Raw genomic sequence first — 26,503 nt, 5'->3', positions numbered from 1 at the left:
GTGCAGCCATTCTGGAAAACTGTGTGGAGGTTCCTCAAAAAGTTAAAAATAGACCTGCCCTATGACCCAGCAATTGCACTGTTGGGGATTTACCCCAAATGTACAGATGTAATGAAATGCCGGGACACCTGCACCCCGATGTTTCTAGCAGCAATGTCCACAATAGCCAAACTGTGGAAGGAGCCTCGGTGTCCATCGAAAGATGAATGGATAAAGAAGATGTGGTTTATGTATACAATGGAATATTACTCAGCTATTAGAAATGACAAATACCCACCATTTGCTTCAACATGGATGGAACTGGAGGGTATTATGCTGAGTGAAATAAGTCAATCGGAGAAGGATAAACATTATATGTTCTCATTCATTTGGGGAATATAAATAATAGTGAAAGGGAATAGAAGGGAAGGGAGAAGAAATGGGTAGGAAATATCAGAAAGGGAGACAGAACATAAAGACTCCTAACTCTGGGAAATGAACTAGGGGTGGTGGAAGGGGAGGAGGGCAGAGGGTGGCGGTAAATGGGTGATGGACACTGAGGGGGGCACTTGATGGGATGAGCACTGAGTGTTATTCTGTATGTTGGCAAATTGAACACCAATAAAAAATAAATTTATAATTAAAAAAAAAGTTTGTCTTTAGTTAGGACACAGGCATAGTTCCAAGACATGTAGGCTTATTGTAGCTTAAATACCATTAGCCTGACATGTGGAGAGGAAGCCCAGAAACAGAAAGACGTGGTGTGTGTGACAGTCTTCCTCAGACTCATTTCCAAGTGAGAAGGCATTTACTCTATCCTAGTGTCTTTAAGATTTACAACAGTTTAACAGGTTGGCAAGTGGAGCCTTGGGATAGTGATATCCTGGTCTATTTATTCTGCCACAAATTTAATCTGAACTCTGTGACATTTATGAGGTTAAAAAGTGGGACACGATCTTTCCTAACATTGTCTGCTATTCATTACCTGTACCAGACCTGTTCTTGCCTATAATGCAGGCAGATATTTTCAGAAGAACAAACTGTCCTCTTTGAGTCATATTATCTGACCTGAGGAAAGCAGCTGTGAAGCAGGCTGCCTCCTCTGTGTGAGGAGGCTCCATGCCTCACCCACTCCTTTGTCTTCTCACTGCTCCTGTTTTGTGTCCCTTGCCTGACAGTAACACTTGCCTTTTATAAAAATGTGCACAGAACAGCAATTGAAGAACTTGTCCTTCTAACTCTGTGGCCACATCAGCGTTGACAGTTCAGTTTGTCTCCTGCTGGTTTTGTGATTGTAATTTCACATAATCATGGCCGTACTGCTGGTATTATTTACACCCTGTTTTAACAATTATAATTTAAAAATTTTGAAGTCCGTTTGTTGTAGAAATTTTGGAATATCCAGAAATGATTTAAGTCACCTGGTTATTTTCTTCTTGTCTTTCTGATTTGCATATGTATCCTTACTTTTTATTATCATAAGTATGACCCTGTGATATAGACACTTTTTTTCATTACATATTTGCCTTTACTTTATAAAATTTGCATTTTCCATGCCGTCCCAAATTATATGAATATAATTTTAAGCAAATGTAAAATATTTTGTGGAAATATGATAATCATTTAACTTTTTTTCTTCTCTCACACATTTAGACTTTATGATTTTTGGGAGAAAAGTGTACATAATGGAAATCAAGTATTTCATTAGAAATATTTCCTAAGAAATATTAGAGTGAGATAGCAGGGTCAAACACACAATCAATATAAGGCTCATGAGGCATGACTCACAATGTTTGTAGCAGTGGTCACAGGCAAGAGCATGTAACAGTGACCATCTGGCATCCCCCTTGACACTGGGAAGTCTTCGCCACTTTCATTCACTGGGTACAGCAACTTTTAAAAACAAAGATTAGATTGTTTGTACCAAAGCTCACAGGCATTTGCACTTGAAAAATATATGCAAGCTGGGTCAGCCAGGAGGTGGAAGAAGAATAGAAGTAGATAATAATTCTTAGTCTATATAAATATTTTTAGTAGTACAGAAGTGACATTCATTTTGACAGGTTAGCATGAGTTATAGATTCTCTTAAAGGTTTTCTTCCTACAAGAAATAAAGTAAAACTTTATTTTACAGTTACAGTTTTGTTAAGCTAAATCTCTTGAGGATTAAACCCATGTATCTCCAGAGGTCTTAAAATTTGATGCGCTTATATTGTAATATTAAATAAATTATATTATTCCTGAATGGACAGTGATACATCTTCTCTTCTTCTCAACTAGGTAGGGTCTGAAGGAAATCAGGAGAAAAAGCAGGACAGTAAAAAACCATGCTGTTTTAGAACTTACTTTAATTTGTTTCCCTATTGAAACAAAATAGTTAAAATTGGACTGTTTCTTTGAGGAGACTCAAGGTAAAATTCAAGGATATAAGTACAAGTGTACAGCAGATTTGCCTCATTCACATGAATTTAAGGTTATATGTTATTCATGTACAATTTCTTACCATTCTTTTGCATGGTAAAAAATTGAATTTTGGGGGTATGAATTTTTAAAGTCTGAAAAATAAGTTAGAGTTCCAAATTTCTTTCTCTGTTTTATTGAAGTAAAATTGACATACAACATTATAGAAGTTTCTGGAGTACAACATTACAACTCCATATTTGTATACACAACAAAGTGACCACCAACATTATTCTCATCACCACCCAAATTCCTACACAGTAAGATTGAGTGCATCTTGTCTACACAGCCAGAATGGTTCTGTGTCAGGTGTTGTTCAACGAAGTGTGCTATGAGGGGAGCAGTGCTGTGAGATGTGGGAACCATTGGCGTCTTGGTTTACATCTGAGAATGTGGGACTAGAATGGTGAGTGACTGTCCCAGGTGGCACAGCTGGCAAGTAGCAGAGACTCAGGTTCCAGCTCTGCCACTCAGACCCTGGTACCAGGGTCTGTCTTTGTCCTGCACCCAGATGTCCCCCAAGTGCTGTAGAGCTTCTGAGATGAAACATGTGATCCAGTCAGAGCAGTAAGCGATGGGTCTCCAGGTGGGGTCTGTTCAATCCCTTCAAATCATCAAGCAAAGCTCTTCAACCTCAGAAATGCAAGCAGATAGGCACAAAGAGAATCATAGTAGAAACAACTCTGCCTAATTATGTGAAGACAGGAAGAAAGTGGTGACCAGCTCAGAACAGTGGGGTGGGGCCTGTACAGGTGGGGACTGGCTCCAGAGGCAGCCAGAGAGGCTGCAAATGAGACCCATGCCTGCATCCCCAGAGGCTCACAGGCCCTGGCCAGGCTTTCTGCTTTAGTGATTGAGACACAGCAAAGAAGGGGGCATGTGAATAGTCAAATTCTAAAATACTTTAAAATAAATTCTTATGTAGCCACACCCAGGTCTTTTTGTGTCTATAACAGCCCATCTTCAGCACACACACTTTCTCATAAAGACATAAGGCAAAGTGTAGCATTTCCTCTTTAACTGTACATCTCAAATATTTTTGAGTTCTCTCTTTTTCTAAGTGTGAAAAGCCATTACTGAAAGTCACTGGAGGTAAAAACAAAAATAAAACAAACAAAAACAAAGCAGGACTACAGCTGGGGTCTCCCTATTGAAAGTTGAAGGAGACGTCCACTGCTGACTTGAATGAATGGCTAATAAAGAATTTATTTATTGTAATACCTCATAGACATTGTACAGATCCATGTACATTGAGGACCTGCCTGTGGCTGGTAAGATAATGTGATGATCCATCCTGTGTTTAGTGAGATGGAGTCTGATCTGTTCATGAATAATTGGAGCAAAGTCTGTGCTGTATTCCGGATTAAAAGATTTCTTACTACATTGGAATAACACTTTTTTATGATGCAAAATATCTTTTTTTTTTTTTTAAGATTTACTTATTTCTTTTTAGAGAGAGAATGCTATGGGGGTGGGGCAGATGGAGTGAAAATCTTTAAGGGGACTCTGCACTGAGGATCCCAGTGGGGGAGCTCTATCCCCAGGTGTTGAGACCAGGACCAGAGGTGAAACCAGGAATCTGATGCTTAATTGAACACACTACTCAGGCGCCTGAAGAAAATATCTTTTTATTTAGATATGCAGGTCGGAATTTTTTGCTTTGTGTTTTTGTATTTCTTTTGTATTTCTTATTTAACATCCTTCATTTCCCTTGTGTTTTTTAAATCACACTTATGGGCTCTTTGTACAATTTTAAGAAGTGGTAAACTCCAACATATCAACATGATTCATTTTGCTTCTCTTGTTTTGCATCATGTGTTTGGCCTGAAGCATTGGAATTACCAAATGGGGCAAGGAGGGAATGAGAACACATGCACAGTGTAACCAAATATTTTTGTATTATTTTCATTTCATTTCATTATGAAATAGCACATTTCTCTTATAAGTATGGTTCTGAAATAGTGTAAGACTTATTTTGAACCCACAGTCTGAAATCATTGCCATCATCTTCCCTTTCTGTCTGGTTAATTTTTTAAAAATAGTGTTTCACTAATTTGAATTAAAATGAGATAAATTATACTGTGAGCTCTTTCTTCCAAACGTGAATATTTACCTTAATGCTTCACAGGAAGGCAGCGTGTCTATTAGTTTTCCTTCACTATTCATTGTGTCCTTCAAAAAAACCTCACTTGTGTGTAATGGCAGTGGTGCTGTCTTGGGTGGAAACTGACCATTTATTTCTGCTGTTAGATTGATTCCATCTGTGCTTGTTCTGGAATGACCAAATGACAGGAGTGCCACCAAGAGGGATGTGAGAGGTTGAGGCTTAACCAGAATTTCTTAATGTGGAGAAAGGGGTGAGGAGGGTCTACAGTTTCTAACCTTTGGATCCAAATATCAAGAGCTCAGTGGTGTGGCCACAGTTAGAATATCCTACCTCAGGAGTGGAGTCCCATAAACACCAGGCCCACAGATGATGCCTAAGCTGGATGTGAGTGTATCATTTACCCTCTCTTCCACACATGCTGGGCTGAAGCAGTAGCATGGGGCCTCTACTCATGGAGGCCAAGATTCACCCAGAAGATGGCTCTTAAGCACAGACAAACAGGAATGAAGTCTATGGTGGGAAAGTGTTGTGAAGTCAGACTGTGAAAGCCTAGGGTGGCAATCTCAGCAATCAAAGTTTGTTTCCCCAAGTACTGGACAGATTGGGTCCCAGGACTGGGCACCATCTGTGTACCATGCTCAGGTGGGCTGGGAGGAGGGGAATTTTCTCTTTGTGCACACATTGCTGAACAGTGGTCCTCTGCTCCACCCCCAGCACACTTACTTGATGTGCATGTCTCTATTGAGCCTTGCTCAGCCTGACTCTGTAGTCACTTGTCCCTTTAGAGGGACTGAGATGACTCAGTCTGTGACATTCAATTACACAGTTGAACTCAGGGCCCCCATATGTCTGTTATCTTGTGAGGAGAGAAGGACCTGCTGTTGTGATGTGTACACTTTGCCTATGCCAGCAGTCTCATGGGCAGGGGTCTCATGTCATCCTACCTACACTGACAAAATGAGACTCGGTGAATCACCTACCATGGAAAAGAATAGACTCTGGTGGAATGTCTGGGATCACCTAACACTACAAGAAGTCTGTGTGCTGTTTTCTTGAGAACAGTGTCATCAGAGTGGACTGAGGGTGAAGTGTCTCAACGGTCCTGGTCAGAGGATCCCAACTCACATAGTAGCTACTTGGAATGAACGTGGAACAAAATAGGGGAACCCATTACTCATAGCATAAGAGTATGTATGATAGCAAGATCATGTGTGTGTGTGTTGAATATTTTCCTTCCATTAGCTGTGGCCTATTGGAAGTGAGCAAAGTTGGCTGTGGTTTAACTGCCCTTATTTCATCTTTCAAATGCTAGGGCCACCTCTTCCACAGCCCCAACTAGCAGAGGCTGGTTTGACCTCAAGCATTTTCCACGAATCAACCACGTTTGATAGAGCGCATAGATAAAACAAGCCTAAGAAAATAAAGCACCGTCCTCACATCAACACCCTTCTGCCACTCACACCATCTTTGGCACCACCACCCTCTCCCTCTCTGCACATCCCAGTCCAGGACAGCCCAGATCCAGTTGGGGAAAGAAGGTGCTGAGGAGTTGGAAACCACAGGAGACACTGTCTAGGAGCTCCAGCAGGGATATCAGCCCACTCAGCTTTCCATCATTTGCTGGTTTCCACTCTGTGCCTCCATCCTTTCCACATGCAGAAGCAGATCCAGAGTCTAAGTAGAGGCCCAGTTGTTTGTCCTAAGTAGGTTTGATCATATTCTTGAGAATCAAAGAGCAGATCAAAATTAAATTTCCTCTTCCTTGTATCTGATGGGTCTGTTATTTCCACATGGGAACCTCTATTTGGTTTCCAAATGCTCCTGTTTCATAGCAACTGATGTTGATTGTAAATAAAAAAGTAGATCCTTCTGGGGACGCCTGGGTGGCTCAGCAGTTGAGTACCTGTCTTTGGCTCAGGGTGTAATGATCCTGGGGTCTGGGATCGAGTCCTGCATCAGGCTCCTTGTGAGGAGCCTGCTTCTCTCTCTGTGTCTCTGCCTCTGGCTGTGTGTCTCTCATGAATAAATAAATAAATAAGCTCTTTAAAAAAATCCTTCTGAATTTTAAATGAGACATTTTATTCTAATATATAAAATCTTTTACTTTAAAAGGGATCATTAGAAAAGGAGAAAAATGAATAATCATTTATTTCTTTACCCAATAACCATGCAATGAACATTTTGTTTACCTTCATGTTTGTACAAATATACACACACATATAAATGAGTGTCATACTTGGTAGTATTACTGCACATAGAAACTATGTTCAAAGGACTGGACAAATATTGCACAAAAAGAGAAATATAAATGGATTCAATGTATCAAAAGATGCTTATTCTCATTAGAGAAAAGCAAATTAATACCATGATGAGATACTACTTTTTACATGTCAGATTAGCAAAATTGTGATGTGATAACAGTGTCCTGACATCCACCTACATTGTGGTAGAAGTGCACAATGGTGCTAGATCTATCAGGGTAAGCTGACAATACCCGTTAAAATGACCAAGAACTCCATCAGACTGGCATAAAACAATATTATAATTTCAGCATATTTTATAATAGTAAATACTGGAAACAATCTACTGGTCTATCACAGGGAAGTGAATAACGTATCTTATAAAGTGTATAGTCGCCAATGAAATACTGTGCAGCTAAGTGTTCTTTTGTATTGACATGAAAATAGCACAAGGATGTGTGAGCAAGATATGCAGAATAATATATATTACTACTGTTTGTGTGTTAGAAGGAAGAACATTAGATCTATGTGTATTTATTTATTTTTTATATTTTTTATATCTAAATTCGTATTAACCTAAATAAACTGAAAGGATGGACAAGAAAAGTGTAACCTGTGAGTTGTGGGGAGTTAGAGACAGTGGTTGGAGCAAGGTTTTGTTTTTCAATCTTTACAGTGTTTTGATTCTGGAACTATGTGAAGGTATAATCCAACACTTTTAGTAAGGTCCTGCCATGCAAAGTTCTTCAACAACACTTTTTTTTTCTTAAAGTTTTCATTTATTTACATAATCTCTCTCCCTGGTGTGGAACTCCAACTCAAGATTCCAAGATCAAGAGTTGCTCACTCCCTTGACCGAGCCAGCCAGCCACCCTTTCAACAACACTGATCAATTTTCCATTTCTTCAATAATCTACATTTTTGTGTAAATGAATAGTGGTCCACATACAGTATCATTTATTTTACTTTTTTTTTTTTAGTTTCTTATTAGGCTTTTGACTTAATTGGGGACTGTTGAAAATGGTGCTATGATATTGCCTGTAAATCTTAGTGCATACTTCAAAGTTGTGTGTGAGTGTGTGGGAGGAGGTGTGTTATCTATTATTTAGAAATTAGAGCTGCCAACAGTAGATGCTAATGATGTTGAGGGCTGGCATGTGCCCAGCAAAGTTAACTCATCCCATCCACACAGCTCCAGGAGACAGGGCACACTGTATCTTCATATTGCAAATGGGGAAATTAAGGCATAGAGAGTTCAGATAGCTATAGAACCAAGATTTAAACCCAGGCACTTGGGGTTCAAGTCCAACCATTTAAACCCTCCATCACTCTAGCTTTCCAGTGTTAGTGCAGTTCTCATGGGATTCTTGTGAGATCAAGAAATGTGGTGCCCATGAAACACTGGTATAGTTTTGACCACAGCTGCCAGACATTTATGTTATACTGTTGCCACTAGTGTCTTAAATGAAATGGGTCTGAATCAGCTGACCGTTGAAGGAGAAATAACCTGGGCACCATCACTGGCTGTGGCTCTCAGGTGCCAGTGCCTCAAAGAAGTCATAATAAGGACTATGTCAGGGAAAGAATTAGAAATTTGGAATTGACCATTATTATAACCACTGCTGATTTTGATCCCTTACCTCAGAATCTCAGTTAGATTGCACCAAATGAAAGAACACAGATGCAAAAGTAGACTTTTGATTGTTTTTATTATGCTTCTTTTCAAAAATAGTAGAGGTAGCAAAGATGCCAGCTTCCCAATGTGTAAAATAAAAGGATTTGAAGCAATTATCTGGTTAAAGACCCTTTGGAGATGTAGCTGGAAGCTGTGTATTGGCTGAATTCTGAGGTATGGGTACTGGCTGGCTGAGCTGCTGCTGGACATGGAGGAGAGAGCAGCGCTGAAGCCCCTAGGGATGGCCCCCTGGCCCCGCCCCTGAGTCATGACAGATTTTGTTCTTGCTACAGAGTGAAAGTTTCTGTTTGCCCAGTGGTTTGTAAACCTATTCTGCAATAATTTCTCAATAGGAAAAGACACATTTGAACTGAAATAATCCAATCTCAGAGAGAAAGCTGCACTAGATCCTCAGCAGACACTTTTTGCCACAATAGCCAATGGAGAAAAAGGGGACCTTTGGTGTCACCGTGTGTTAGGAACTCTTCCCATTGCCACAGAATTCTGGTCTCCCAAGCAGATAGAAGGTGATGACGACAGAGTAGACCAGGCTCTTGAGGAGGAGGAGGAGGTAGATGTAGTAGGCAGAGGTGTTCATGAGCTGCAGCTGCAGGACGTCTAAAAGAAGTCACTAATTAGTTTCACCTGTTCTTTTGAAGACTAGGGCTTATTAGTGGGGGAGGGGCTCACATTATACATTTCTGATGATCTAGATTGAAAGGACCTCTCACATCAGCACAACCCAACAGTAAATGTCTACATCATCAATACTACCACCACCATCAATACCAAATAACTCAGAATCCAGCTTGCAGGTCGAGTCAATAAACAACCTCTGAGAAGCTCACTGAGAACATTCTAAAGTATTAAAAAGTAAGGATATGTCTTAGATAAATGAGTTAGCCTGAAAAAAAAATTGGTTAAAAATAGCTTTTACCATTTCTTCCCCAACCACCACATCTGTAAATAACAAAAGAAATGTTGGGAAATATCAGGAAGGGAGACAGAACATAAAGACTCCTAACTCGGGGAAACGAACTAGGGGTGGTGGAAGGGGAGGAGGGCGGGTGTTGGAGGGGAATGGGTGACGGGCACTGAGGTGGACACTTGACGGGATGAGCACTGGGTGTTTTTCTGCATGTTGGTAAATTAAACACCAATAAAAGTTAATTAAAAAAAAAAATAACAACATAGCTAATATGCCTTAACCACTAACTAAATGCCAGGCCTTTCATTTGAGAGGTTTGTAGGCAAAGCTTCAATATTAATTTTACATTTTTAAATTTAATTTCATATATGGCATTTAAATTCATATACGGCTTATACTACATGCCAACATATAGTATAACACTCAGCACTTATCCCGTCAAGTGTCCTCCTCAGTGCTCCTCATCCAGTTACCTCATTCCCTTACCCACCTCCCCTTCTGCAACCTTTGTTTCCCAGAGTTAGGAGTCCTTTATGTTTGTCTCACTCTCTAATTTTTCAACCTTGGAGATTATTATTTTCATTGCCATTTTACAAATAAATTGAGGACAGAGAACTAAGTTGCCTGATGTCATACAATTAGTAAGTACCACAAGCAAGATTTTAATCCCAGCACATGATGTTCAAGAACACATTCTTACTTACTCTGTATTTCTGTACGTCCACGTGTAATAAATACCCCTGACAACAAAGAGTTAAGCATCAATATAAAGATGGATTGCTAATTTGGAAGCATCTTAGCTATTATACCTTATACATTGCTGAGATTCCTTTTAGGGGAACAATCAATGGAAATGTGGTTGTGCTGCAGTAGAGTAGGTAGGAGGTTTCAGTAAGAGGGTTAGTTGTGATGAATACTAGGTGATGTATGGAAGTGATAAATCTCTATATTTTAAACCTTAAATTAATACTACGCTGTATGATAACTGGAATTTAAATTAAAAATTTAAAAAATAATAAAATAAAGTGCAAGAATGGTGCTAATCCAAATTCTCTGCAACTTGAGGAGGTCACTCCTTTGTCTTTACTGAATACCTTAATTGTAGCTATGATGTTATAGGATAATTTATTATCCTATATCCTATCCATTTACTATCCTTTGAGGTTTTGCAGGAAAAATATGATACCAAGAAATAATGCCAGAGATGTTGGGCCAGATTAGCTACTCAAGGAGCCACCAGGCTGAGTCTGTTCCTGTGGAATATTGTTTTACATGTTTATCTCCAAATATTCAGAATTCCGGAATCATTAGCCCTTCATGGAAAAGGACCTCGAGTGGTGTTGTACTCATAATTTCTTGTCCTTGGTCAAGTAACATGTTAGCTAAGGTCTAGAGGCCCCTTGATACTGGACATGGAGAGCAGATAAGCAGGACAAGAGCCAAAGTTCCTTGTGCTTTCTTGGTACATATTTTAGAAGAAAAGGCCAGAAACTAGTACTTACAATGTGTCAGCTAAATGATATACCCTATGATAGATATTCCACATATGTGACATTATATCTTCAATAACTGAGTGAGGTGTTATTCCTATTATTCCTGATTGGCTCAGGAAATGTAACTACTATACTCATATCCATGCAACTAATAATTAAAAGACTGGGGTTAATGTCCAGTCTATGGCATTTGAAACTCTGTACTGACCCCTCTCCATATGTGTATCTGTCTCAGTGCCTTGGCTTTGGGATCTCATACTCTATGACAAAAGCTTAGAAGAAGAAAAGAAAACTGAGTAAGTGTATGAATTGTTGGCTCAGTCTGGGTTGAAGCCCCAGATCTCACTGTGTGATGTGGTGCAAGGGACTTAACTAATTTTAGCTCACTGTCTTCGTGTGTAAAATAAGAATAAAATCCTTCATAGTGAGTATTAAGAGAATTAAACAAAATGTACTCACAGTGCAGCACAATGCCTTTTGTACAAGAACTTCAGTGTCAGTTCATGTTATTAACTACCAGCAAGAATAAAGACTTATTAAAAAACCTCTAGAAACAACCTGATATCATGTTTTCCTCAATCAGTAGAAACAAAGGCCACAGAAATATATGAAGTCCATTGCTGCAAGAATTCAGATCACATCACCGAACTCCTAATTTATATTTCTTTCACACCCAAACCAGCATTTACTTTGCAAAGATGACTCCTGAGAAATGATGAATTGATTTAAAATATGATTCAGTCTATTTTGCAAGATCCAGCCATTCTGATATTTCACCCTGACACCAGGGAAGTTTAAATGTCAAGTTGATCAGGAGGAAAAAAATGCTGTAGTGTAACATAAAGGCAAACATAGACAAAAACTTACCATTTTCATATCTCATAGAAGGTTTTGCGGAGGTAATAGCAGTGAGCTCTAAAAGAAATAAGAGCAAGTATGATTCAATGGTTCATATCCATTATTTTTAATATGTCTGTGTTGTGGATAGATGGATAGATAGACAACAGATAGAATTTGTCAACCCAGAGTATAGAGCCTTTACTAATATGAGCCCCATGATTCCAGAAATGATTGGTCTGATCTGTGTAGTTCAGTAGATCAATTCATATATTGTATTTCTGCACATGAAGATGTTGAAGTTCATGAATGATTCATTTTATCTTTAATATCTAAGGGCAATATCTAAGACTTGTTTTCTGTCTGTGCTCATAGCTCCCAGTCCAGTGCCTGCTGCAAAGAAGGTGTTCTAAAAATACTTATTGAAAGGAAAAATAGCCAGAAACAGTGGATACCGTTCAGTCCTCAGCACCCACTGCTGACATGAAGGATTGCTACCAAAATGAATTCATCCAACCCTGGAATCCACAGTACAATCTTATAAATCAGAAGGAGTCTGGATTAGGTAAATTCCCCACCTTAGCAAAAGAAAGCAGCCTGATATTTCCAAATCATGCGTGTTCCCAGTATCCTCAGCTCCTGCACATGATTTTCTGGAGTGGTGGTATTTGTAGACATGATAATGATACTAATGATAACCTGTATCTATCGAGTGATTTTCCTGTGCCAGGCACTTTGTGAAAGCTTCACATGTATTACATCATCTGATCCCCCAATGACATGGATGTATACTGTATTTTGGAGGACCCCATGTTAGACTCAAAAAAGTAAAGTTTATAGTGTCTAAGTAACTTATTGGGAGTTTTACCAGTGACCGGCAAAGGCAGCACTCAAAGGACCATTGTGAGGGTTTAGATGAGCTAGAGTGTGTGGAAAGTACCTTGTAAAACAATCCATAGAAATCATACATAACTCCACCGTTGTGGACTCTCAGACATCATCTCTTACAGTTAGCAAATGACCTTTTTATTACAGAAGTTCAGCATTTCATGCACATCTTTCCAGGGATAGAATGATTGGCCAAGAAATAATGATAGTTTTCTGAATATATAAAACTGAGTTGAAGGTTGTATTTCTCTACAGTGTAAAAAAAAAAAACACGAAAACAAAAACCCAACATGCATACAAAGACAAGAATCCTTAAAAAGATCATTGACTGTTGGATGGAGGAAGAAAGTCTCAACTGATTTTGATTTATCTTTTCTCTGCTCAATGTGTCCTTGTCCATACAGATATGGTTCTGTTGTGCACATTATTCACTCCACACAATCTTATTTTGGTACACTCTTAAAAAATAAATCTGAGCTATAGGCTTTGGGGTAAATCCAAAAAATAAAAATGTTCATCTAGTCAGGTTTAGATGTTAAAATATCTTCAGGAATTGACTATTAAGTGTCTTAAAAGTCTCTTTCTTTTTCATACAGTGGCTTTGCTCATTAAAAGGGAAATGAACATCCATCACCATGCATTGATCGATTGAAAAACATTAAGGTAGCAATCTCTCACATCAAAATCTGTGTGGTGTAGGCTAAGTTCTCTTTCTCAATTAAGTTTGCTTCAAACTTGGATCAGATTAGTTTTCTCCCTTTGAGATCACTTCATGGATTTGGGCTTCCATGTACTATATATTTTTAGCTTTCATCAAAAGCAAAAAGAACAAACAAAAAACTTACAAGAAAGAGCATTAGAAATTTGCTGACGAAAGGCATTAACAGAAATGCCCTCATTAACTTTGTTCCTATGAGAAGATCTTGGAAGATATTCCTTCTAGGAATTAATTCTCAGGTAAAATACATCATATATAAGAATTTCTCCCTTTTTTCTAATCACCATGGAATTTACTATAGTATATTTTTACTTTGATCACTATAACAATCAATCCCTAAAGGACTACAGCCCAGTGGTTACATTAAACTTGTGCTTCATTCATTTGTCTCCTGTTTCTTAACTATAGAAATAAAAAATTAGGGTTGTTTGTAAACTCAGTTTTATTTAGGATAGGATATACATTAATACTTTAAACAAAAGAATGAATGTATCTGTGTCATGTTTCAAAACCAAGCATTTTCACTGACATTACACTTTCTATTCATCACATGCCAGACAAAGCAAAGATAAGTGATCCACTCTAATTTGATCATTGGAAAAATGAAGGATCCAAGAAGATAAAGATTTAGTTTAGCAATTCATAGGTACACAGCAAAGGTCTTTGCATGTTTTGTTAAGTGTTTGTTCCCCATTGGTTCCCAAGGGCTTGTGAAACACAGGGAAAAGCTCTAACTGGTTCCTTCTTATGGGCCCTCTGGGGCTTTGGTCTTTGATGTTCCTGTTCAGGACTTAACTTTTCAGTCTAGAGGTTACTAGATCACAGCGAGACCAGGGCACATCCATCTGCCCACACTGTGGAAATATATCCAGTATCTGCACCAATGAGATTAGTTTGGGTCACAATGCCTGAATCACAAGTGACCCTGAGTGATTAGGAAAAGTGTATTCTCTCTACTGTAGTGATCCTCCTTGGGAGAGTAGTTCATCCTGCATCCCTCCCAGGCCTGGCACATGCTAGAACTGCAAGAAATGTTTGCTGAGCAGCATTTACCAATGGTAAAGAATATATTCATGTGTAGAATGGATGAATGTTTGTACACGTTAGCTTCACCCAATCTTTACTTACCAAATTTCACCTTAGGGTGGTATATAAAATTCAAAACTGAGAAATCCAAGACTGTACTAACACCTCAGCAACCATATTATTGTAGCCTATATCTCATTGTTAAGGAGTTATATTTTGAGTAGAGCAAAATTAAAGTGAGAAGCACCTTGACTACTGAGTAGAACATCCCTGAAAGATGTATAATTGTCCTTATTTCCTGATCAAGTGAGATCATTAAAGATGGTTCTCTTCTAGAGCATCTCTTGTGTGTGATATTGCTAGGTGCTTTCATGTGTATTATTTCGTTTAATTCATACAATGACTTTAAAAACATCATTGTGATGACTTTCATGTTTCGGATGATGAAACTGAGGCTGAGAAAGGCTAAGGAAATTAGTCTTTTTCTTTTTCTCTGTATTTTCCAAAGCCCATTCTACTTTGATTCTATGGGGGAAATAACAGAACATCTATGCTACCATTAAACGTAAAAGCATTAAAGAAAAGTTTCAATTTTTTTCATTAATATCTGACAGAAAAGGTGGGATATTTCCTTTGGAAAAAGGGTATGGAAGGTTGTGTTTATATATACATATACATACCTTTTTTCTGTGAAGGAAATAGAATCTCTTGTTCAACTCCTCCTTTATTCCTCTCATGTTTGATGATACATTTGTATTCTTTATTCACTGACACTCCAGTCACGGTCAGCCAGCTGAATTTCATGTATGTGTCATAAGTCTTTATGGTGTCTCCCTGCTGGGATTTCAGAACTGTTTTGCCATTCTTTTCTTTCCAGTCTATCTTGATAACATCAGGGAAAAAATTCTCAAGAAGACAAAGATATGTTCCAGCATTCTGGAGTGTTGTTTCAGCAATTGAGGGAAGAAAAATTGTAGGCTTGGGGGAAGTGCCTACATTAAGGTTTCTATCTGTGGAGAGGTGTAACAGCAATTAAAACATTATTAGAGCAACACAAGCATTATGTGGTTTGAAACCACCAAGCACAAGAGGAAATTTGCCATAGAATTAGTGCTTACTATAGTCTTTCATCCACAATGGGATAGGAGATACTAAGTGTTCTTATTTTCAATGGGAAAACATGTTCAAGAAGTCATGTAACTTGTCCAGTAGCAGAGTCTGGATTGAAATGTGAGATTTTTTGGAAACAATACACACTCACTTTTTGAATGGGAATCTATTTCCGTGTGTACTTGACACTCTATCAAGTTGACCTTTAAATATTCAAATATGGATCCTATGCACACTGCTGAAGTGATGGAGGTCTCCTACTTGATTTCTGATTTCAAAACATTTCAATCTCATATCTGAACCACTTGAGGATTTTGAGTAGATTAATGTTTAAAGCTGCACCTCCCAATTATTTACAGTGCCTCATATTTAGAAGCAAAGGAGCAATATTTCCAAAACTGCTATTAGAAAACATTCTTTTCAGAAATACTTATATATTAACCTTGTTAAGTAAGGACACATATCAGAATTTTATTTTGCTTTGGAAAATGTTCACTGAAAGCAAATTTTATATTGCTTATATTTTAAACTTATGTGTGACTAAGAAGATGCCAAATTTGACTCTGAGTCTCCCTTTAAAGTCGAATCTGCCCTTGACAGCTGATAAATGTTTTTTTAGAATGCCACAGTATCTGTGATTTCACCTGCTGAATATAATAAATATATGACTGGTGTAATATTAGGTGTATGGTTCTAGAGTTTGCTGCAGACATAATGTCAAAATATATAACAAAATCATTAGTTTTAAAGGACATGTCACTTGAACACTGGTATGTTACTTGATTCTACATTTACTATTAATGATTAAAATAAATGTTAGAACCCTTCTAAAATTTATTTCCACCTGAAACTCAAGTGTTTCACTAATATTCACTTTGGGCTAGTTTGGAGTTAGTTTAGTATATCAATGGGCAATTTCCTTAGAAAAGAGGAGTTAAATTTCTCGTGTGACAAGAAAAGGAAAAAATTATTTTGGGGGGTGGCTTGTGATACTCATATATATATATATATATATACACACTCTAATATATAATATATTAAGATTATATCTAAGATATTATATATATATATATATATAAGGAAAAAATCTTGAGAATTTCTCCCCGTGTAGCAAAGCTCCTGATCAGTAAACAAATGATGAAATTTATTCATTCTATAAACAGAATTAGGCCATAAGGTACTATTTTAAGTTTATACATCTTGCTTGGATTGCAAATAGTATTTTATTGATTATAATAGTAAGATACTGTATATTTATCCAACCATATACTTTATTTTTAATGTAAAAAGCATGTTAGATAAAGGAGATTAGTTTTTCAATTGTGCATGATATTCACATAATGTTAGCCTCTAGTCAACATATTAAGTAATCTAATTTTCATATTAGAAACTTTGGTGTTTTTTTTTTAATAGGAATACTTCTGATTCATTATTGTAAAGAAATTGAAAATCAAATGATGAAATCAAAAAGTTTCTGGATGGTAACACATTGATTTTACATCCTGTTACTTTTCTTTAGTTAGATTCTTGATATTTTATTCTTTCCAGCATAAAATGAATCTTGAACTTCCACAATTTTCTCAATGGAATATTAGCTGAGCATTAAAATAGTGCACTTGATTATATATGGTTAGTGGTATATTTTGGATAGTAATATGACATGGTTTTTCCTTCAACATTCTTTTTTAAACTTATTAACAGTTATTTTTATGGCCAAAATAATTTTTATGATGCATAAATTAGAAACTAGATTCCAAGATAAACCTGTCCAATATATTTATACACATTCATTTGCATAATCACAAAGTACATTGGAGTTAAATTGTCTGAGTTATTTATATTTTATTAAGATGCACAGTGTGAATTCTATTTAAGTTTACCAAATATCAACTACATTTTCAAGTGCAAGTGTGATATTTCAAACCTCCATATTAATGTTGATTTAATTGTTCTCTATTTTTCTGTTATTTTTCTTTTATTAAGTAAATAATTAGAGCAGTTTCATATTTAAATATGCATTTCAAATTTATGACATTCCTAAATTTATTTAAAGTTCTAACTATAGTTAAAAAATTTAAACTTTTTCTGATAACTATGAGCATGAGGCCCAGACTTGTTGATGTCTAACCATGTCTGCTGGAGGTCACCATCTGTGAATACATTAAAAGTCATGGTGCCCATGGTAATGATGCAGTGGTAGCATGAAATGCACTGTTTAAAGACCATTTCTTCCATTTTATAAAATGGCTGTGGAAGCCAATGCCCACTGTTTCACTTCACATTTCCTCCTAAGAGACTCATACATTGAAGTCTTTTTCTAATTTTTTTGGTGGGAAAGACATAACAAATTTGAATATTTGGTGTGCTTCATTTTCTCAGGTAATATAAAGTATGTACTCCACCACATTTACCTCCTATCTTTGAACATAAAATTTTACCCTGTGTTTCTTGCTAGATAATCACAGGTCTTTTTTTTTTATCTGATTTCCTTAGTGCTTTTGATCTATTTTCATTTTATGGTCTAACTCTACTTGTGTATTTCATTTTAACTCTTCACAAATAGATTTTGGAAGTAGTTTAAATAAATAAGAAATAGTTTGTGCATTAAAGCTTGTTTCTTTTTCTGCCCCAGAGCTTGGTGGTTTAAAGTCTACCTTGAAGATATTGTGAAAAATAGGAGATGTTTGCAAATTCCACACTGCAATATAGATGCAAAACATACAGAATTCGACACACTGAAATGCCAGGGCATAAGGCAAGTCTTTTGTTCTCCCAATTATCCCTCAATAGGGTTGCCTTATGTTTCCTTGGGCAATCTCTCACTTTAAAGAGGCACTTCTAATGCTCAACTTTGATCAAACAATACTACTTGACAAGATAACAACCTGAAAAATCTCAGTGCTAGTTTTAGAGGTTGTTCTACTAAAGGACGATAAGGAAGTTTAATATGGATTTGGTAAATATTACTTGGAACAAACGTCTCTACACATTATGCTTGCACTGCAAAATATACAATACCAGAGTAAATGAAAAAATATTTTTCAAAAAATTTTTAAGTGGGTAATTTTATATTCAAATAGTATATCCGGTGACCTTATCATAAGGTTATCCAAAAACAGACACTCAGACTCTGAGACAACTCAGAAATTTGTTCTAAAGTAGATGTTTTAGATGCATTGGAGAGCCTGAACAGAAGTTTTTAATGAAATTTAGTGAAAACAAACAAAAAAAGTAGCATTTCTCAACTGATGTTTGATATAATTTTTAACTTTGTAGGTTAATTCAATTAAGATATTAAATATGTGAGTGAATATTTGACTTTTATCCATATGACTATAAGTTTATATATTCAAGTTGTAAAACCTCTTCCTTTTTTCTTTTATGTCTGGACATTTCCACTGAAAAATGAGAGACCACCTTATATTCAGGGTAACAATGTTTGAGACAATACTTATTATATTCTCATCATTTTAAATTTTTTTCTAATATTTATTTATTTATTTATTTTGGAGACAGAAGTAGAGTGCTTGAGCAGGGAAGAAAGAGGGAGATAAGCAGACTCTCGCTGAGTGTGAAGCCAACCATGGGGCTTGACCTGTGGCTGGACAGGCGGCTTGATGCAGGGCTTGGTCCTATGACCCTGAGACCATGACCCAAACTGAAATCAAGAGTCAAGAGTCAGATGCTCAACCAACTGAGCCACCCAGGCACCCCCACACTCTCATCATTTTTAGAAGCAGGTGACAATTAATATTAGAAATTGAAGTATTCCACAAATTAGACCATTTGTTCTAAAGTGACCTGTAATAAATATATTTTTCTGTACTCTTGCTTTCATAAAAATTTCCAGTGGTGTTCATTTGAATTCTGGAGAATAGACATTATTTATCACTGATCATGTCCTGTTTTTTATGATAGCTATTTCTATATTTAATTTCATACACTCCTATCACCATTCACTTGAGATTATTGTTACATTGATAAATGAATATATGGAAAGCCAAAATATTAACTATAACAGTGTCACTATAAAATTTTAATTTTTCTTTATTTTTTTCCTTTTTCCAATTTTTCCATAATAAGCATATATTATTTTAATAATTTTAAGAAAGCAATAGCCAGTTAATCAAAATTTATTTACTAAAGGATGATTATACAAAAAGTGATAGATCTAGATTCACAGTCCATATTTTTCTCTGCACGATACTGTCCTCAAAAACATTTTTTGAGGTCCTCATGAATTATAACTGTGCCACCGTTATTAAACTTGATTGCTAGAATTTACATTGACTATGTAGTCAGTTGGAAAAAAGAGCAGCAGAAACTTCCTTTTTAATTTGTGAATTCATGTGTGCCCCTGATCACAACTACTAAGGAAAACTAAATATATGTCTTTCATTTTTTTCAGTGTTTTATTGCCTTTATGAAGATTCTTTGAAAACTTTTGACTAGACCTAGTACTCTAGAAACATCCTTCTAAGATCTTAACCCTCATGCAGGCAAAGTTCATCTTTAAAGCTAATGAAGAATGAACCAATTTACTAGACCAAGATTAAGGGGGGAAAAACCCTAGCATATTCTTGAATACGTGGCATAGTTAAATATTTTGATAGTTGATAGTAATCGTCCTCTAACTGAATGAAAGTTTAACAATTTTTGTTCATTCTTTTCCATTGGTTATTTTTCGAATCACATGAATAAGATATACAATCTTCTTTACAAAACTTTCAATGCAGAAATCCCAAGCACACCTAACATTTCCTCCTCTGAGGGACCCGCAGTTGCTCTAGCTAGTTAGCTCCTTGTTAATTAATGTCCTCCAAGCTTGCTCAGGCAGCAACTACTTCCAAGGACTGGGATGAAGTCACCAGCTTCTCCAAGGATCATGCTACTACCTGTGACCAAACTGGAATCGAATCCTAGAATTCTGAGCCAGCACCAGCACCTAGCCTGCAGCCCCTGTATTATTTGCCTCCCCTCCCTACCTTATAGGGAAGAATGTAAAGAAAATTTACTTGTAACCCTGAGCTGTGTGCCAGGACCCATCACTTTGTTGCTGTTCCAGCCATACCCACTCACTGTCTAAAAGGCTTTTCCAAAAAAACTCCTTTTGTGCCTCTTTTAAAATTGTGCCCATGTTTTTTCAATATTTATATAAATTTATAAAAAAGGACTCTGCTAATGTGTTTTTTGTTTTTTTGAGAGAGAGAGAGAGAGAGAAAGTGAGAGAGAGAAAGAGTGAGAGCAGGGAGTTGGAGCAGAGGGACAGGGAGAGAGGCATGACCAACAGGCAAGGAAATCAATTGTCTCAAGACCCTGAGATCATGACCTGAGACCACATCAAGAGTTGGACACTTAACCGACTGAGCCACCGAGGACCCCCAAATTCTGCTAATTTTAAACAAAGATGAAGCTCAAGCAAAACCACATTAGATATGAATTGATGAACTGACCCCTCTCTCCCTGGGCAGCTTGGTTCCATCTTTCTCATCTTACTCACATCTCATCTTACTCACAGTTGGAGAGTCTGAATTTCTGACTATTTTCCTGAATGTTTAATCTCTTCCCTTAATGGGTTTTCTTCTATAATATCGGTTCTTTTACTAGAATATAATTTATAGTTATTATTTATTTAATTTTCAAAGAAGAAAAATAGAAATAATGTATTTGAGTATTTAATAAATTAATAATCAATATTTTTACAGGATTATTTTATCTCTATGTATTGAGGGGTGGATATCTGGTTTGATTGTAAAGTGAGTTCTTTCCAGAATCTAATCCCCACTGATAAAAGACCTGATGAGTTGTTATAGAGTCTGAAATCATAATGATGATCTCTTTTAACCTATTTAATCCTGAAAGACTGTTCCTTTGAACTTGAAATTGCTGTAACAGTTTCCAGGATATTGATTCCAGGGTAAAATTCCGAGCTGCCCATCAAAGGATCCTATTTGATTTGGTCTTTCTGAAGTTGTTCTAGCATGAGTGCAAAGGCAACTTTGAGTTATGTAGCTGAGTTCTGCATGCAGTGCAACTGCTCCCATCCTTTTGTCAGCTTCAATATTTCCAGTCAGTTTGATGCCAATACAGAAAGAAGACTGAATGCATTGGTGTCAGAAGGATTTGTCCTTTAGAAATACCCTAAGAATTATGTTGAGTGAAATAAGTCAATCGGAAAAGGACAAACATTATATGGTCTCATTCATTTGGAGAATATAAAAATTAGTGAAAGGGAATAAAGGGAAAGGAGAGAAAATGAGTAGAAATATCAGTGAGGGTGACAAAACATGAGAGACACCTAACTCTGGGAAATGAACAAGGGGTAGTGGAAGGGGAAGTGGGCAAGGGGGCTGAGGTGACTGGGTGACGGGCACTGAGGGGGGCACTTGGTGGGATGAGCACTGGGTGTTATGCTATATGCTTGGCCAATTGAACTCCAATAAAAAAATTAAAAAAAAAGAAATTTTAATAAATGCATATTCAACATTACTTGCTTGATCTTTTGTGGAGAAGAGAAGCAATTTTAATGCCATGATTAGAAGTAGAAGCATTCTTTTCCACATGAATAGTAATACAAATTATGAGCTATTACTAGTTAAGCATTCAGGTGAAGAGTCTACTTAAAATGTCAGGCTACACAATCAGAATATAAAAATATGGCCTAGGGCACTTGGGTGGCTCAATCGGTTAAGTATCCCACTCTTGGTTTCTGCTCAGGTCATGATCTCCTGGTCCTAGGATAGAGTCCCATGTTGGGCTCCTCACTCAGTATGGAGTCTGCTTCAGATTCTTTCTCCTCCCCCTCTCCCTCCCCTCTGCTACTTACTAAATGATGTGCACTCTCTTTCCCTCTTTCTCTCTTAAAATCTTAAAAAAAAAAAAATACGGCCTAATGTTTCTCATAACACATAATGGTTGAGGCCATGCTTTTTGGAGTGGACAAGTCTCTCTTGGATCCCAGTCTTTGCCAGAGTAACCAGCCATGACTTTAGGCAAATAAATGAAATTCTCCAAACCTCAGTTTGCCTATCTGTGAAACAGATCAAGAGGATTTTTTGTATAGGGCAGTTGAATGAAATAATGCACTAGACTAGTCAGCATGGTATCTGGCCCTTAACAAATCCTAGCTATTACTATTATTCCCTCTACTGGGATGATTTCAGGCCATTTTATCAAATTCTTCCGACAAATATATGAATTTTATGAGCAATAGGTGTTACATAAATGAAGAACACAAAAGAGCTCATGAATCTAAGATGTTCTGTGTCTCTGGCAGCCACAAGCCGAAAAATTTGGGGCCCAATGACCAAAATCTAGAGTAGCTGTCCTCCAGTCTAGAAGTTTTTTGAGTGTTGGGACTGTCTTCTTCACCCTTTTATCTCTATTGTCCATCACAGAAACTGTCTTCAATAAATATTTGCTAAGACAATAAATGAGCAAATGAAAATGTAAAAGCATCAAGACTCTTTTCATGGATTCTGTAGCTGAAATGGTTTACTGAGCTCACAAATTCCATTAAAATGGATGATCTCTAGGCAATATCGCAAGAATAACAATAGCCCAAATTTTGACTAGTCTCAGCCTCTCCTCTAAGATGCTATAGTAATAAGAATAAGTGGGATTTATTGATTTTCTATGGTCATTTACTGTAGGAGTTAATTTTTTTGCACTGCACTTAAAAAGAGATCAAAGCAGTCATACAGATTTTGCAGGTTATTAGAGAAAGAAGCACTACTCATTAAGAAAGGGGCAGTATTAATACTAGAGGGAGTTAAAGTGTTTCTCACATAAGTGACTGTCTACAAAAAAAGCATGTTGAACCAATAGCTCACTGTAATGGTTAGTAGACACAGTTCTCAAAATATCTTAATTTCAATCCTGAATATATTTTATAGTGCAGGTATTTTCTAAAAGTAGAATTTTAATCTGCTTGCAAACACAGAAGTAAATAAACCATTTGCAAAGTAGTTGTGTTTCCATATAGAGGGCCCAGTGGCTGCAAAATTACTGTCCATGTGATAAGGTGATACTACATTGTTCTTTCTAAAAAGCTTCGGTCACAGGGTTTAAATAAGACAAAGTTACTTACCTGAGGGTGTTACTATGAGCTTAGTTCCTTCTCCAAATATCTTGATCCAGCCTGAGTTATCACACTGGTTGGAGGCTCTACAAAAATGTCAGCCTTCTCAAGAGCTTCATGGCATGACCAGTAGGTAGAAAAAAAAAACTCGCAATTTGACCTGGTTCCCTTGGAAATCCTTGAATATAGGCTTCATAGTATCTGACATTTTATAAATTTTTCTGTAAAGTGCTGATAGGAAACAGAAACAAGAAGAGCAGAAGAAAAAAGATGAAGAGATTGGGAGTAACTGATCAATCAGCTACTTATCTACATTACCAGGAAAAGTATTCAGTCAATTAAGAGATTTTGATTTCCAGGTGTCAAGTGTGTGAAACTGCTCAGAGGTTGCATCAAAGGAAAAAGCCCTTCTGTTCTCACAAACACCAGACCTGCTCTGTTAGTAGTTTGGGATTGTATTTCTAAAGGAGGAAACTCTTCAGTAACCAAAAATACAAATATGCCAACAGAAATATACTTAAGAAATGTGAACAGTGCTCTCCATTTTTAAAATCAGCTACTTTTACGACTTGGCAACATGATTCTTTACCACACAAGGCAAAATGAGAAACTAATTTGTGTAGCAACATTATTGTTCCTGGAATAAAAAAGAAATTTGTACAAATCTATCTCCCTTGAGATAATAGATTCCTATTTAAACCAAAATTTCAAAACAAAATCAATTTCTCTGAAATGTTGAAAGAAAAAACTTCTTGGAAGCTATTCTATGTTCTTCAGAAATGCATGTGCAGCCCTACTTCTGAGGTTAACTAGCTTTGGACAAGGCATTTGCCATCCTTCAGTCCCCATGTCCCCATTTGTTGTGTGGGCATTGGGCTATGTATGTCCAAAGGGCTCTTCCTGTTCCAAGAATTTATGAACCTTTGATTAAGAGAGCAGAGAAAGGTCTGCTGTGATTGCTCAAGTGAGAAAGGAGTTCAGGTTTTCTTACAAGTCCCTTCTGACTTTGTGATATTGTGAGATCTCAGCAGGCACGACAGCAGGTGGTTTCATTGGACATGAGGATTTCATTGATTATCAGATACAAGACTCTGTTGTCTTTCTTACCAGTGTCCAAGCCAGAATTGGGCTAGTCATACAGGGAATATTGGTTGAGCTAAATAGGATTTATTTCAGTGGCTCTCCTTCTTTTATTGGGTACTAGTGGACAGTGGCCTTCTCCAGGAAAACCCCAGACTGCTTGCAACAGTGCAACAGTATGTGCACTGTACGTGCACTGTTGTGTATGGTGTTGGGGTAAAAGAGAGTTGATTCTGAGAGATTCTCATTTTGGTGTTTCCATTTGAAAAGCAAGAGAGGGAATTCAAAGGCACTTGAAGAAGTTAACAGTGAAAGAGCAAAAAAAAAAAAAAACAGCACCATTTATTGAAGAGACTGTCTTTCTTCCAATGGATAGTCTTTCCTCCTTTATCGAATATTAGATGGCCGTACATTTCAGGGTCCACTTCTGGGTTCTCTATTCTGTTCCATTGATCTATGTGTCTGTTTTTGTGCCAGTACCACACTGTCTTGATGACCACAGCTTTGTAATACAACCTGAAATCTGGCATTGTGATGCCCCCAGCTAAGGTTTTCTTTTTTAAAATTCCCCTGGCTATTCGGGGTCTTTTCTGATTCCATACAAATCTTAAAATAATTTGTTCTAACTCTCTGAAGAAAGTCCATGGTATTTTGATAGGGATTGCATTAAACGTATAAATTGCCCTGGGTAACATTGACATTTTTACAATATTAATTCTGCCAATCCATGAGCATGGAATATTTTTCCATCTCTTTGTGTCTTCCTCAATTTCTTTCAGAAGTGTTCTATAGTTTTTAGGGTATAGATCCTTTACCTCTTTGGTTAGGTTTATTCCTAGGTATCTTATGCTTTTGGGTGCAATTGTAAATGGGATTGACTCCTTAATTTCTCTTTCTTCAGTCTCATTGTTAGTGTATACAAACAAAAAAACAAAAAGGTATAGTCAACCTGCAAACCCAAGGCAAAGGCACATAAGTTCATGGGGATGGCATTTCCAGTGACTAATCAGAATGGACTCCAAGATGGGGCATGAATCAGGACTGGGGAGGCAGTGGCAGCCCCTTTTCTTAAGAGGCAGGGACTGAGGAGGAAGATTGCTTTAGAACCCATGAAAGACCTTCTCACTTTCTGTCTTAGTGTTATTATGTTCGTGGTTTAAAAAAACAAACAAACAAACCTATCAGATGTCAGAAGACCTCACCTAAATCCCCTGTTATAATAATTCATTGTTATCTTCCCCTTTGGAGCAACACCCTCAAGTTTTCCCTTAGGTTTTGCTCCAAACACACCTATCCTTGAGCTCTTTTTCACACTGAGTTATAGATTTTCCACCACACATTGGGAGAGTGTAGGAAGCTATATGGCTGTTGTGAGAATTGGAAGAAATTCTTATTACTTTATATAGTAACAAGTGAGACAATAATCCCACAACTTTATTCAGAAATATGTACATTCTATACATCAGTAGTTTGCATAAAGTTCCCAAGGTTTGGTGAATATTAACGATTACTGTAGTTGTTGCTTTAGATGCTAGAATGTTTCCTGTGCTCTGATGTGAATGAAAGAAAATTCTTGGAGGTAAAATATCCTTTGGTTTATTATTCTCAATTATTTTCCCAGTCACAATCCTTAGCTTTTCGAAATAAAGGAAATTTTGCTATTGTTTGGAGAACAATGTAAAATGTGACTTTTAAATGCTACAGTTAGTTTTGATGGCTCAGTGAAACAATTAGTTGTAATGGGAAAGAACTCCATGATGTGTTGACCCTGTGCTAGATCTGTCCTGTATGGAACCTCCTTTAATCCCCAGCAACCCTATGAGAAAGATTTAGTAACTTTTCTGAATTATGCTCTCAGTTAAGTGCTGAGCAGATATTCAAA

The 26,503-nt window shown here is 37.0% G+C and overlaps 1 gene segment (V, D, J or C); it reads right to left on the bottom strand.

Annotated features, from left to right (window-relative positions):
* Window positions 1-8,484: 8,484 nt before the first annotated feature.
* On the bottom strand, window positions 8,485-25,961 carry LOC121501690. The segment is given in 5 exon segments: window positions 8,485-9,079; window positions 11,750-11,797; window positions 15,032-15,361; window positions 23,551-23,627; window positions 25,912-25,961. Coding segments are annotated over 5 exon segments (648 nt in total).
* Between the last annotated feature and the right edge of the window lie 542 nt (window positions 25,962-26,503).

Source organism: Vulpes lagopus, chromosome 11, assembly GCF_018345385.1.
Source record: "Vulpes lagopus strain Blue_001 chromosome 11, ASM1834538v1, whole genome shotgun sequence".
NCBI classification, from domain to species: Eukaryota; Metazoa; Chordata; class Mammalia; order Carnivora; family Canidae; genus Vulpes; species Vulpes lagopus.
This window is presented reverse-complemented; position numbering and strand designations above follow the sequence as displayed.